General features: G+C 42.1%; 1 protein-coding gene across 6 annotated transcripts in view; it reads right to left on the bottom strand.

Moving 5' to 3' along the window:
- The window catches only part of SLC24A3 (solute carrier family 24 member 3), a 255,402-nt gene that overhangs the window by 214,535 nt on the left and 26,340 nt on the right, over window positions 1-14,527 (bottom strand). For all 6 annotated transcript variants that reach the window (XM_064509884.1, XM_064509881.1, XM_064509882.1 and 3 more), the window contains exon 2: window positions 9,017-9,154. In XM_064509884.1, coding sequence (XP_064365954.1) covers window positions 9,017-9,154 — 138 coding nt within the window. The remainder of the gene's footprint in view (window positions 1-9,016; window positions 9,155-14,527) is intronic.

Genomic DNA, 14,527 nt, shown 5'->3' with positions numbered 1-14,527 from the left:
CACCTGCAGAGATGCAGGACTTGCCATCACCTTTCACACCTAAATACCAAGGCTTCACTGGTTCTGCAGAAAGAAGGATACTCAGCATCTTTTTCCCATGTCTAATTTCTACAATTTCTCCAGGATCTCTGTAAGGGCATGCACAGAGAGACCATTTCCTTTTTAGCATGGAGATAGCTGCTGCTGTTTTGGCTGAAAACTCTCTGCTTGGGCTATGCTTAAGCACATCCATACACAAGGGTATATTAAACAAAAAGAGGAGTGGACTGCTCTGTTTTAACATGCAGGAAACATTTCAGAGATGATACATGAACTAGGAAAGCATTCACTGCTAACAACAGCCCACCTGCACAAGAATCAAAGTGCAAGTGCACGATTGCTCTCCCATGGTAAGAGAAAGTGGCACAACAACAGATCACGTTTTCTTCTCTGCTCACCAAAACAGACACCCTGGTTACAGTGACCTTGCTGCCTGGATATGGAAAATACAAAGGACAAAGCGTTTAAAGGAGAAGAATTCAAAGTACAGACTCCCACAAGGTGGTTTGGTTGGGGTTTTTTTTTTTTTTTTTTTTTAGAAGGTTTGCGGTTCAAACCAAAAAGGGCCTTCTAAAGAAACAGTAACATGCATTAGCAAGCAAGCTAGAAGAGTTACCTACTTCCTAGCCAAGCACTACAAATTAAATTATCATAATCTATGACTCACCGGAGAAATATGGATAAAAAAGTTGCTTTTGAAATACAAGGAGGAAACATAAGAAATAATTACATAAAAACTTCTTTGGCTGTTTAACTCAAACACTTCTCTGCCTGAGGGTCTAAATGAATTTTCCAAGTATGTATTTTAGTTTCTGTAGTAATCATGTATTTCCTGCTATTACTAATAATGACTTTAAAATGCCACACTTAAGCAGGACTGTTATTTTATTTGCAGCCTTTCCAGTGTGGGAGCATTGGCGAAGCACGTGGGAAGTGGTAACACTGGGGGAGGAACATGACGACAGCTTGTCAGTAGAAACATATGTCAGTCTAGTGCAAAGTTAACCAAGGATGGCACTGGGACCTCAGCTTGTCATGAGCAATTACTCCTTTGCTGGCAGGCTTGGGGTGCTCGTCCAAGACACTTTCTGACAGGTAAGAAAACAGGTAAGTCTTCATCCCAGCTTTGCTTCTGTCTGGGCTTCCTGGCAGGGCAAAGCCCAGAGTGCAGGCTTTTTTAACAGGGAAGGCTTCTGTTATTTAAGGAGACCTGTCCTCTTCTGTCTGTTTGACCATGTTCTCACTGCTATACACATTTTGCAGCATGACAAAAGCATTACTGACTCTAGGTAATACCCTCTGGACCCCCCCCCCCACTTTGTTTCTCAGACTGCTGATGCAAGCCTTGAGTGCTCCATCTACAAGGGGTCTCTGCAGCAGGCCAAATACAAAAAGTGGCCAATACACATGCTGACTGGACCTTGATCATCTTCCCATGCTGTGGTACTGCTTGGTTCCCTCAAAGATCTTTCTCCTCTTTTCAGGATACCCTTAGCAGCCTCTCAGAGAGCAGACTGCCTCTGGCAACTTGTCACAATTTCCTGGTTGTCCACAGAGGGATGTCACAGAAAGGAATCAAGGAACCTCCAGTATAAACTTCTAGACATATTATGTCTCATCCAAATGCAGTCTACAAGCTTCTCGCCTTTCTCTACTATAGGAGCAAGATGTTAGTACTGATGTCAGCAAGGTGGCTAACATTAGGATGCAAACAGATCAGCTCTGGTAAATCTTGCTCAGGCTGTGGAAAAACTCTCACCTAACGATGGCCACCTCATCAACCCTCTGCCAACTTGCCCAAAGCAGAGTCATCCAAAGGGAACGTGTCTCCGCAATTTAGGCACATCCATTCTCAGGCCAACTTAGCATATATCTGTCAGGGCCTAGCAGACACTAGTGGCCTTAATGGCCCTGACCAGCCTCACCTGGAGTCTCCACCCACACCCTTTGCCCAGGAGCCCCAGTTAGGCTCAGCCCTGGTCCTTCACACCTTGCCCAAGCTACATGGTAGAAGTACCACTTTTCTGCCATGCTGGTGTCGCCTACGGACTCTGCTGCTCCTGACCCATGGACTGACCTCCTGGCTTACCTTGGACCTGCCTCATGACCACAAACTTGCCTGTTGATCTGAACTCTTGATTGAACCTGACTACCATCTCCGGTCCTGCCTTGCTCATTTCACTTGGGTGCAGCAGGGCTGGGCCCAGGCTAGCGAGGCCCCTGCCCTGCTGGCCTTGTTACCATGCATAGTTCCTGGCTCCCCATCCCTTAGGGAGGAGCTGGCCCTCATTGCTCCCTGATGACACCTACTTACACTGGCAGGCTAAACTTGGATGATGGCCTCTGAAATGGGGAAGCCATAGTGTGGGCACACAGAAGCCCCAGGACTATTGAGAGTGCCACACCTCTAGCAGAAGGGTTGAGCAGATGGCAAGGACCAGTAACTTTGTCAGCTTCTCCTCCCCCCTCCCCCCCACCTCCAAGTGCACTCACCAGATCCCTCTGAAAGTACCACCAGAAGCCAGAAACTTGGACCCTATAGTGATGGGCTGATGCAAGGGGCAGACACCTTCCAGATTACTGTTCTGGAGGCTGTGCTCAGAGCACCACCAATGGTCTGAAGATACAAGGTAGAGCACAAGTTAAATTCATGCTCCCCTGAGGTAAGAAAGCTGGGGGCCACAGCAGCCAGTGCTACAAGAGTTTCAAGTAAAAACCTTGATCTGCAGGTCAGAAGGCTTCATCTGGCTGTCCTCTTCACTGCACTTCCTGGAGGACATGAGCCACACAGCTTACCTGGTGATTCCTGCCCAGAAATTCTCTCTGACATCTTTCACAGCATATCCCACAAAATCATTTCAACATTTAACTAACCTCCCTGTTTCAGCAAATGCAATGCTCTCTGTCAGAGGTCTTCCTCAGGTGGAGGTACTGGGACTGTGCTCTAGTCACATCTACCATCTCCTGTTTGAACTGTGCTACCATAAAGTGCATTTTCCTGCCCTTAAATTCTTATTGTATCTCTTCTTGAACCCTTTCCAACTTCTCAACAAACTTTTAAGCTGAAATGCTGCAACAGGACCGAATAATCCAGGAGTAAAGTATATTTTTTGCAGTCTCAGGACGCAGGGGTAAAAGAGGTATCTGCTCTCCAGCTACAGCCTAGAACTGCAGCTCCTTTCCAAGTATGTGACCTCGTAAAGCCACACGGACTCCAGGAGACCTCATGCACAGGTGCCCACCTGTATTTGTCCCAGTGTAGCGACCCAATATATGAGCCATATGACATAGGAGAAACTATACTGTTGCTTAACCCTTTTCCCCTTTCCACATCACAGTTGGATTTGATCCTCTGAATAGAGGTTTCTGTTTATTTTAACAAATAAAGCTCACTTTTCAAATTATTCATTAGTCTGAAGTATAAAATCTCTGCTTAGCTGTATCCTCCTGATCCTCTGCTGTGGTCTCCTGTTATTTAGAAAGCCCCAATCTAGCAGTTTTCCTGGCCTACCATCCCTTATGCAAACTCCAGATGCAGAAAAATCTCTGCTGCAATGTTGCAAGTGGTCTTAAAAGCTGAAATTCTTGATACAAGTAATAGAATTATCCCACTTTTGCTCACGGCAGCCTCCTTTTCAGGGATGATTAAGCCTGCAGGATGTTCATGTTTTACCTTGGCAAATGTAGGCCATGTCAGGTTTAGATCCTGCTGCTGCTGGGACAGAGGTCTGGTTCCCATGCATAACAGCTGATAAATTAGGCTTGGGTTAACAGCAAGCTCCTCAGAATTTCTCTAGTGCAATTCTAGCTCAAAATATGGCAGCACATGGACCTGACCCAAAGCTCGAGATTAAATCAACTAAAGCCTTTTCATTGGCTTCCCATAAGTCAGTCCTATTGCTAAACAGGACTGGGTGTTACAGTGATACTTTGCCTGAAGCGACAAGAATATTTCTCCTTCCTCACCATTTCTTTTTTATTAGCTAAAACTATTTGTCAAACCTAACCCAAAATCACAACTGTTTTGGTTAAACAATACTGCTTTTTTGTAGAATAAACTTTGTCATCTTTTGGCCAGATCTTGTTCCACACACCTTCACGTAGATACAAGGACAAAATACAAGAGGACGGTAGCAGAGACCAGCACAACACTTGCTTCAGGGCAGCATAGCCGGATATTCCCATGGAGAGCCAGCCGGGAGCCAAGAGGGAAGAGCTAAGCCGGTACGTTTACAGGACTGGAAAATAAGGGAGTAGAAGACAAGAGACCAGAAGACCTTTAGAAAAGGAAGTAGGTTTTTTTCTGTTGTTGTTGTTCTGCTTCCACAAGCACTTAACCAGTCAAATACTACAATAGCGTTGGGGCTGAGCAAACAATGAATATTACTCAACTTCTTCTTTCTGTCTAACAGGACTCATAGCAGCAAGGCTTAAATTGGCATTTCAAGCATTCTTGCTCATTCTTAGATCCCCCAGCAACATGTAGCTAAAAGAAACTAGGAGGCTTGCCAAAATCGGGGTCTTCTTTGAACACTACTGTTTCACCTCATCTGTTTGCCATACCTTGCAGTTTTTCCTGCTTTTCTAGGAGTGCACATTTTTCTGCATCATCCATAGTCAAGTACTAGCTTGCAACAACTTCTAGAGGCGGTCACTCAAAGGGTTGGCTCCTAACCAAGTACTGTGCATGACAGCTAACCAGCTCTGTATGTACTGACAAAGTACGCACGGTGCTAGCAGAAAAGGTTACCATGTCGGCATTGCATGAGCTATGTTCAACAGATTTTTGAAAGGAAATGTTCCAGCCTCTTATTTGCTTTCCCCACTATGGAAACAGCAATCCCCCAGAACTAACCCTGCAAGATTTCCAGCTGCCACCCTGTTGGGCTGAAAATACCTCACAGGTCCTATCAATCAGGGCTGCATAATAGCGAATGAACAGTGCATTTTAAAGGTAACTGGTCAAAAAGACTGTGCTATCATTCCAATCACAACAGCTTCACAGAGTGAAAAAGTACAAGAGGAAGTCAAAAAAAAACTACAAAAAAAGGTCTTAAGGCTGGATTCTGCCAATTTCACCCCTTTAATACCTTTACAATTTATGTTTCAAATGAAAAATAAGCAACAAAACTATTTGGAGCAGTTCTGACAATAAAATGCTATTAGATATCCTACTGTATAAATCATTAGAAAATAAAACTAGCAGTTGGAAAATGCAATGTTTTTCAAACGAGCCTGAATATACATGCAGTTAAAAAAAAGATCCTTCCTTTAGCATGTAAGGATGTATTTACCACCACCAAACTACAAAAGCCAAGGCAATGGCATCTTATTTTTTTAAAGAAACATTTCAACAGACAAGGTGAAACTGCCCTTCTAAACCTTCTCACTTTTGTCTAGCTATTGATGCTAGTACAGCTTAATTTTGAAAATATGCAGGAAAGAATTAAAAAAGAAAAAAGTTGTCTTTTTAGGCAGTGCCGTCCCCACCTCCCTGCACTTCAGACAACCACCAAAGGGAAGGAGAATCACCTGAAGAACAAATGTACATAAGTGAAAGTCCTGTGTGGATGCTAAGGACAACTTAAGCTATGCTGACTCCCAAATAACAGCAGATACCCGAGGGTTAGGTCATCCACCACGGGTTGAATTATGCTCAGCAACCCCACAAACTTTAGCCAAATTGCCTCAATTTCCTCAAGCTGCTCAATATAGACAAGCCCTTAAAGAAGGCAGAGAAAGACGAGCTCTGTGAGGTTTTGTGCTTCTTGACTATTACATTAACTCAGGTCTAAGAAGGACTTTGTTGTCTTCAAAGGGTGCTGAATCAAGCCTTCAATCAGCTTTGACACTAATAATTCTGTCCCTGTTAAACAAAGTTACACATTGATTTAAACCACCCTATTCCTCTCTATACTTTTAAACATGAAAGCTGTTGTTTGGAAACTGCACTGAAGGAGGTAAACTAACCAAAAAAAAAAAATCTACCAATGTGGAGAAGATTTTGGAGGAGCAAGAATGTGGAGGGAAGGGAAAGGAGAGATTTGGGAGTCCCACTCCCAAAACGAAAGAGGGGCAGGCAGCTCCAGCTCCCCAAAGAGCCATCGCTTTGCAAGAGAGTAACCTGGGCTGCCCAGGCTGGCAGCAATCCAAGAAACCAAGCCAGCCAACCAAGTTTAAAAAGAAACTTTTGATTCCATTGCCATTAGAAGATGCTGATTCAAAGATGTGATTCTATTTTATTTTTTTTAAAGCAGCTCCAAACTGGCTTGAGCACTGAAAAAGATGCATTTAGAACAATAACAACAACCCAAAATACACTTTCTTCTCTCCTCTTTTCCCTTCAACCAACTATGTATCAATCAATCAGTAAAATAAATCAATAAAATTAAGCTTTTAGCTAGAAGCACTGTTAGTTTAAAACAGGATTTTTGTCAGAAATGTTTCATCTTGCCTTATTGCAAGTAATGATCCAAAATGCATGGCACAAGGTAAAATTCTCCTTTCTTGCCTCCACGTGCTTACTTTGGACATGATCTGACAGCTTACAGTGCAGACGGATCTCTGCTTTCTTTCTGAGGCTTTCAGCCTTGACCTGCAAAGTATCGGTGCACTTGTTCAACTCTATTTGGGCAATTATTAAAGTTGTGTGTTACACTACAGCTAGATTGATTTCAGCAGCCCAGTTCCATCATCAGGTCTCATTTCAATTTCCTGAATGGGTGTTTCACTCCATGGCATCAAGAGAGAGAAAGACATTATGAAGCTGTACAGGCTCGTGATAGGTTTCCCATTTTGTGCAAGATTCAGAAACCTGGCATCATTCTCAATCAGAGGGAAAATGGAAAAACTTTAAAACTCTTCTCAAAGCACAACCAAGAACACTTTACTTTTGTATGCTGTATTACCATATACAGCACAAAAGACCTTCAGAACAAGAACACATTTCAATGCTATTTACACCATTACTTCTACCAGCTCTTCTTTTACTGATTTCATTTGTTGAAAATGCAGAACCTGAAATAGTCTGTGTATGGCTTACACTTTTATTGAAGTCAACAGATAACTCTTCCAGAGGCTTCAAGAGGGTCCCGCTCCCTTTCAAAGCAATACAATTCAAACATTTCTGAGCGCCATCCAGGAAAGCTTTAATAACTTATATTTGTACTCTGCTACTGCCCTTAATGAAATCGGTGAAACACCACAATCGGCCTAAACTTTGTTACTTTTGCTTTCCTTTCTACAATACCTCTAATAAGCTTTGTCATTTCCAGAACATGTTCTCTGGTGATTTCCTGACCATTCACAGAAACAACAATAATTCACCAAGGTATTTCTACTTTCTCTCTCCTGGACACTATACAATACACTCCATTATTGTTGTTTTATCTTCTGGAAAAGGGAAAAAAACACACCATGAATAAAATCCCACACATTCCATACAGGCAATTTTATTTGGTGATGGCAGTAGAAAGAGCTGAGGATGGTGAGATAGCAGATGTTGATGTAGTGAGAAAAGCAGGAAAGGATTATTATAGATACTGATGTGAGACGATAAGACTGCATCTGTATTGGAGAAATACAAGCAAGCAAAGAACAGAATAAGAAGAATTTTTGTACTAAATTTTGCTGTTGAAAAGAGAACATATCATCCATCTGTCCAGAAACGTTATTAAGGATTACAATGGAGGAAAAATTAAAGGCAGAGAAATGCAGCAAGAACTGTATTTGTTAGAATTTCTCTGGGGGCACATAACCTATATAATCTTATGAAGAAAGAATAAGCACCATTCCCCTCCCCTCCCTGAACTTTGACAAAATGACATCCAAGTTCTTCTATGAAAATGAAGAAACAAAGGACTGCGCAGCTTATGAAGCTTCCCCATTAACAGTGATTTATTCTAATGTCTTCCATTTAGGTAAAAACGAATGCACCATATAATCAATTGGATGAAAACTGAAAAGAATCCCCACTTTGTTCTTTCTTCTTCTTCTTTTTTTTTTTTTTTTTAGCATCCAGGAAAAGCTTTTTTGGGACAGGGTTGCAAGAAATTGGTTCTTTCAATTATAGGAAAAGGAAATTGCCCCTCTAAATAAAGAGGGATGCTTTCAGAAAAAGAAATTAACAAAAAGCTCCAAATAGCCCAGAAAAGGCAAGTTCAAAAAGCATATTTCCTACAGCTAAATATTCTTCCCCCGCCCCACCCCGATCAACCTTAAATTTGGCGGTAGTCAGATCCTTGAGGAAGGGGGTTATATGAAGCATATAAATACAGTTGTGTCCAGCTCCTCCAAAGGCTTCCGAATATGTCGACTGGCCTCAATCAAATGGAACAGAGCAGCAGAGTATCAATGACATTAAGTTTCTGCAAGTTTCATAGAAAACAGAGTCAAGGAGAGGAGAAAGACTCTGCAAAGGTCTTTTCCCTGAAGAAAAAGCTGCATTGCGAACTGAGTCCTATTTCGTGTCAGCAAATCAACCCAGGAACTTGGCTGTGGAACTTCAAACCACAGAAAAATAGGTTTTTTCGGGTCCACTGCTGGTGGAAGTACTTGTATTAAATATATGACTACCTACTAATGTCACAGAAATTAATCCTGTTAACAAATGTCTGCAGTACATATGTCTGGTAGCAAGAACTGAACGCAATGTTTATGCAATAAACATGGAAGGCACTCCACTTAACATCTCTGCACTGAGCTTTTTACACAAGTCTTAAAATTTGGCTATTAGCATACATTAAACATTGTCTTGTGCTCTAGTTGACAGCCAACCCTCTTCTTAACCCTAGCTGCAGAGGGAGTCCAGAATACTCATAACATGCACACATATAAGGAAAACAGAAAAAGCATGTTTATGGATGTAAAAATATGCAAGTAAAGTGGTTTTGGCAGTGAAGGTGATACCAGTACAGATATTTGGAGGTAAGAAAGACAACTATAAGCCTGAGAAGCGGGAGGTGACTTTTATTCCTACCTGGTTCAGTGCAATTTCTGACATATGGCTGCCCCCCATCCTCTGGGACTTCAGTCGTGTTCTCCTCATCTGCTTGCAGTAGCCCTCTCCCACTCCATTTGTCATTATTTTCCACAGAATAGCTCAGGGCATCATAACCTAGAGGAAAAGAGCAGTAGATACATGAGACTGCACAGGAAAGACAACTTGTAATTCTGTTCCTGAATGCTTGAAGCAGCCAAAACATCTGAATTTCAAACCAATGGAAAACCAAGAGCTCCTTCCTTTTAGAAATGGTGGTGTTTCTAATCCCACTGTAAAAGGTAGGCTGCCATTAGCTCCACGTCCCAGTTAGTCCCAACAGCACCAAGAGTCAGAATCATTCCTTTGCAACCTGTCTTACTTTAAAAAGGTTCATACTAGGAGTGCATTGAATATTCCACAAGAAGTAGTAAGCTTCAATCAGTTTAAAATTGGAGTACCACTCACTGTTTTTGCAAAAATGAAACAGTGATTTGACACACGGAAGTTAGGTAGGCAGCTTTGTGAATCAATAAATGCTATGCATGTGTTGGGAAAGCTCTGCCCCAATGAAGTGTATAGTTTTTCATGAGTGCAATGGCACAACTCAGTGACTCACATTCTATCAAGAAACAGAAGTAGGCAGAGTGCATCAGAGAGAGGACTTAGATGCAGGAGCAATCACCATTTTCAAATTACATTTTCATAAATTTGAACAGTTATTTTCACCAAATTGCTCCATAGGATCTACTTCGATATCTTGTGCCCAATGCATTGTCCACCAACACTGGTGGAAAGGCTCTTGAAGCTACTCCGTGTGGGGCAGAGATCAGCTTTTCCATGCATTACGAAGTAGTCACTTACAAACATGAAATATGTATCTTCCTTCAGGTTCTGCTCAGAAAGTCTGGTCACAGAGCATAAAAATGTATTCATTCTCAAAATGGTACTTAAGCCCTACTATATCATTATTCCTATCCAACACAATCTCTCTGAAGCCACAGAGATCACAGGATACTGGCCAGAGCATGACTGCAATCACTTAAGTAGTCTTCCCTACTTCAAGTCAGAAAATGTCTATAAACAGAGACATGTACTTCATGTAAAACCCGAAAAAGGATAAAATCTCACCACAGCTGGTGTTAATCACTTTGAACTGGGGGTTGAGCTTACTCTTTATCATGCCTTTGCACATTAAGTCCTTCTAACATTAAATGTGTGTGCTTTTACTGATTTCATGTTTTTCAAGCATCAGCCGTTTTGCTTTTACTTGCCAGTTCTGTTGCTAGAAAGACCCAGAGCTGATTGCAAAACCACTGCACCGCTCTGTCAAACAAATTTCAGTGCCACACAAAACTGCCCCCAAGAATACTAAAGAAAAACCCTATTCCTAAGCCATTAACCCAGTGAAATAAAACCTATCACCTGGAAAGCAAGGAAGTAGCAAAGACTAATAAAAAGAAGACTGGAGAGACATTTTCAACTCTAGCAAAGGACATGGGCATCAAGCACCAGGATTCTGCTACAGAGGAAGAAGCCACAAAGAATTGAAGTATTATATTGAGAAGTGAACGTAGACATTAATAGCTGGGCAAGAAACACACCAAAAAGCTGACCCACTGGCTACCAAAACTAATTTTATGTAATAAACTTGAAGATGTGTTATACCCAAACCCTTCAGCAAGTACAGCACATCAAACCAAAATCGTTCTAAAGCAACTTCAAGAACCAAACTCATGGTTTGCTTCCACTCAACACTTCCATCTACGTCTTGCTGCCATGCTTGCAAGGCACGGGATGGTTTCAGATATGAGCATGTGGCAAGCAACCCTATAAAATATGCAGTTATTTCCTTTGCCTCTTATTACTCCGCAGTGACTCTTTCCTTGCTTCACTCCCCTTCCTGGCTTTGAGTTGGTGCCGCTAAGTGAAATTCTATTTTAGCAATGTCAACAAAAACAGCTGGCTGTTTTCCATGACATTCTTGGCACAGTGCTGGTCAGCCTTGGCCATGTCATGTCTGTCTAATGAGCTGAAAACACATGTTCATTTGTCAGCTCCATGCATCCGATATAGTTTTAAACTCTCAAGGGAGGAAAAAAAAAAACCCATTTTTTTAAAAAAGAAGCTGAAGCATCCGCTTCAAGCAGGCGCACACACACAAAAATCCACTATTCTTGCAACAGAGACCTTGAGCCTATCTGATAACAAACATTTGTGCGAGATTTCCACCCACCCATACATCCATCTTATTCCTGCCAAACAAAACACAGCCTCTCTCACAAGGACTCAAGCTACTCCTCAAGCGCATATCACCAATAATGCCCATGGCCTTTCCCCCCCCATACACCTTCAGGTTGCTGCAAAGCTTGGCTGTCCTGCCCACTGGGAAGAACATGCCATTTTGTCCCTCAAAAAGCCATTACAGACGTGATTCTACACATGGACTTTACGGCACTGAGGGTCACTGCTGTGGCAGGAGTCTGAACGCAGTATTTGAAGCGTTAGCCAGCTTTAAAGCTGAAATATTCCCAGGTTTGTTCAGCTTGAAAAACACTATTAAGGTAGAGTGAAAGCAAAGAGCAGCAGAAGAGAGAATAAAATTTTGGGATGGTGACTCAGAGGATTCTTCAAGGTAAAGGAAAAGACTTACCGCAGGTCCTAACCCTTTCGTTAGGTTTTCTAACTCATCCCCTTGAGATTGGAGTGTCCACCCTGAGACTTTTGTCTTGCACAGACTTTTACGTCTCACACAGCTCAAGGGCAGCTCCCAGGTCACGCTACCAGCAGTGAGAGATTGCTATGCCTGGAAGTTTAGATCCAAGGCCAAGAAGCAGTGCCAGGGACCAACACCACTAAGGCAGGCAGGAGCCAGCGCATGTGCATCTTTTGGGGGAGAATCACGACTGCACAGGCAGCCTTAAGTGCTCTGCTTTCTAAACAAAGTGTTTAGCTTGGTAAATTAAATATCATCATTTTAAGCTTCAGATGCTTTGCACTATTCTCCACTTTAGAGAATGCTGTTTGCTATTTGTTTTGTCTGTGAGCATGGGTAAGAACTTAAGTCTAAAGTTAAACACATACAAACACCACCAGTCGAAGTGGACTGTGTTTCTCAAAAAGAGCCCATGCAGTAGTGCAGCATCAAACATCTTCCTTAATAATAAACATACTTTGGTAATCAGCGCTAAGCAGTTTCAATTCCATATACAAGTTTGTTTTCAAAGCAGAGAGGCTTTTCTCTAAGCAGTTGATGCTTGGTTGTGCTCTGTTATGTGGAGGAAAGGCACAAGGGAAAAACCCACGAGCTCTTTCTAGGACTGTTGCTTCCCCCCTTTCCTGCAGAAAGCTATTCTGTTTCCTCCCAACACAAAACAGCATTCTGTCTCAGACTGCAAACATTTCCAAATGAGGGATAAAAACAAAAAACAAAAACTCCAGATATTTGAGATGACTTTGTAAGGGAGGAAAGCTTAATTTGGCAACAAAAGTGTTTGTAACAGAGTCGCATTCGGCATTTACACAAATGAGCATAAATAGCAGAATCTGTCTGCAGCTGAAGTTGATGAGATGACTTTGATTTATATCACTTAAAACTTTTCTCCTATATCTCCAGCTTTAAGCAAGGGAAGCCATCCCATGGCAGAAGCCATCCCATGGCAACTCGCATGGAACTCGCAACCTGCTGACCAAATGCTGCTTTAGGTATCTCTGCTCTAAACCACACCTGGCTCAACAGAGCAATAGGAAATTTAAAGTTAAAGATTAAATGAAATGCTTTCTTCAAAGATTGGACCTTCTAAGGATTTCCCTGGGAAAACAGGGGCACATCAAGATTTTAACCTTGCAAACATGGACATTTTATGGCAATTAAAATGCCAGCTCTTCCTGCGAAGGCCCAAACGTGAGGGTCTGCACTTCCCCACTCGCTGATACGGGCCTCCCCGAAGCACAGTGGGAAGCAGCTTGATGCCTGCCCTATAGGCACTGACTGCTCTCTTATCGGCCTTTGCAAAAAACAGCTCATGTTTTGGCAGATTCAGTGAAAGAGGAACTGTCAGCCGCAGTTTAACCCTTCGTGCATGGGTGCCTATATATCAGCCACCCCCTTGAATGTGGGGTGCCACACTTTGACCTAGCAGCATCCCACCCTGCATTAGGTGCTGGCACGAGGCAACCAACCCCCCTTCCCAAAAAAACAAAACAAAACAAAAAAAAACACCAAACAACAGCAACAAAGCAGGGTGCTGGGGCAGCCATCACCAGGGACATCACCTGAGTTGCAGCATCCCACAACGCCGAGGGCCGCGCAAACGGTGAGCCACCAACGCCGAACCCAGGCAGCCAGCCCAGGCATCAGGATGCCACTACACCCGCAGCTGCTGCCAAAGGGGCTCGGCCACCTCAGAGGGAAAAATATAAATATATTCTGATTTATAGAGTATCAGAAAATATTATACAATCTCATCTTCACAATAGTTGCACAGAGGAAGAAGCAACAATCACAAATATTCTCAGAGAGCAACTCTTTCACTACATGTGCTTCAGGCTTCCCATTTCAGACCAAATCTTGCAATCCTTCATCCAGCTGTCCTAAGGCAAAACTTACACTGAGTTGAAGCTTCACATCACAGCCACAGGCTACCGGCCTAAGTCCTTATTTCGCTAATAAAGAACCCAATTCACTAATTTAATTATCCACTAAATAACAGCCAGCAAAGATAGAACCAAAATCTGATACTCCGTGGAGGGGCTGTGAAAATGGCAGAGGATGAGCAAAACTCTTCTTTACAAGGATGAGTAGCAAAGGTTTAAACAAACAAACAAACAAAAATAAAATAAACAGTTTTCTTTCTGAAAATGCAGTTATTTAGAACTGGTATGTTTGCTCGACAATTTTAATGATTTTTAATGAGAAAAAATCAAAGTCATTTGTTTCAATTTCTCAGCTGAATTAAAAAAAACTACTAAACATTTTACATTAGCTATACTGTCATTTTATTTAGGTCAATTTATATTTTTATAGTTAGCATTTTTCTTCTTAATGCTGCTGGCTTTATACTAAAATAATACTGCAACATCTTTAAAAACTTTGCTACAATAAAGATTTTTTTCCAAAGGTCTGCTCCATATCATATTCTAAAGTGGGAATATTATTTTTTTAAAAAAATACTAAATGTTGCCACAAGGTATTTTCCACAACTCCCCTTATCCAGCACCAGTTTTAAATTACAGGCTTAGAATCCAGGTTCTAGAGAGCTTTATTTCTGCTTACTCCCACAGATATTTCTGTGGACAACAAGCATACAAGTAATTTTTCCCTGTCTTTGTGCCTGTACTGCATTTCATAATAGAAATAAGACAATGCAGACAGTGCATTTCCACTGGCCTTGTCTCTTTAAATAACACAGCTAGCCTATTAGTGTTTGTTTGCTGTGAACTCCTGTGGCTGCCAAGCTGGGGTGGCAGTCTGGTAAGAACAGGCTCTCTTGTGAGATTGCTGCTCTGCTC

This window comes from Dromaius novaehollandiae, chromosome 3 (genome assembly GCF_036370855.1).
Source record: "Dromaius novaehollandiae isolate bDroNov1 chromosome 3, bDroNov1.hap1, whole genome shotgun sequence".
Taxonomy (NCBI): domain Eukaryota; kingdom Metazoa; phylum Chordata; class Aves; order Casuariiformes; family Dromaiidae; genus Dromaius; species Dromaius novaehollandiae.
The sequence above is the reverse complement of the archived record's forward strand: the minus strand, read 5'-3'. Positions and strand labels throughout refer to the sequence as shown.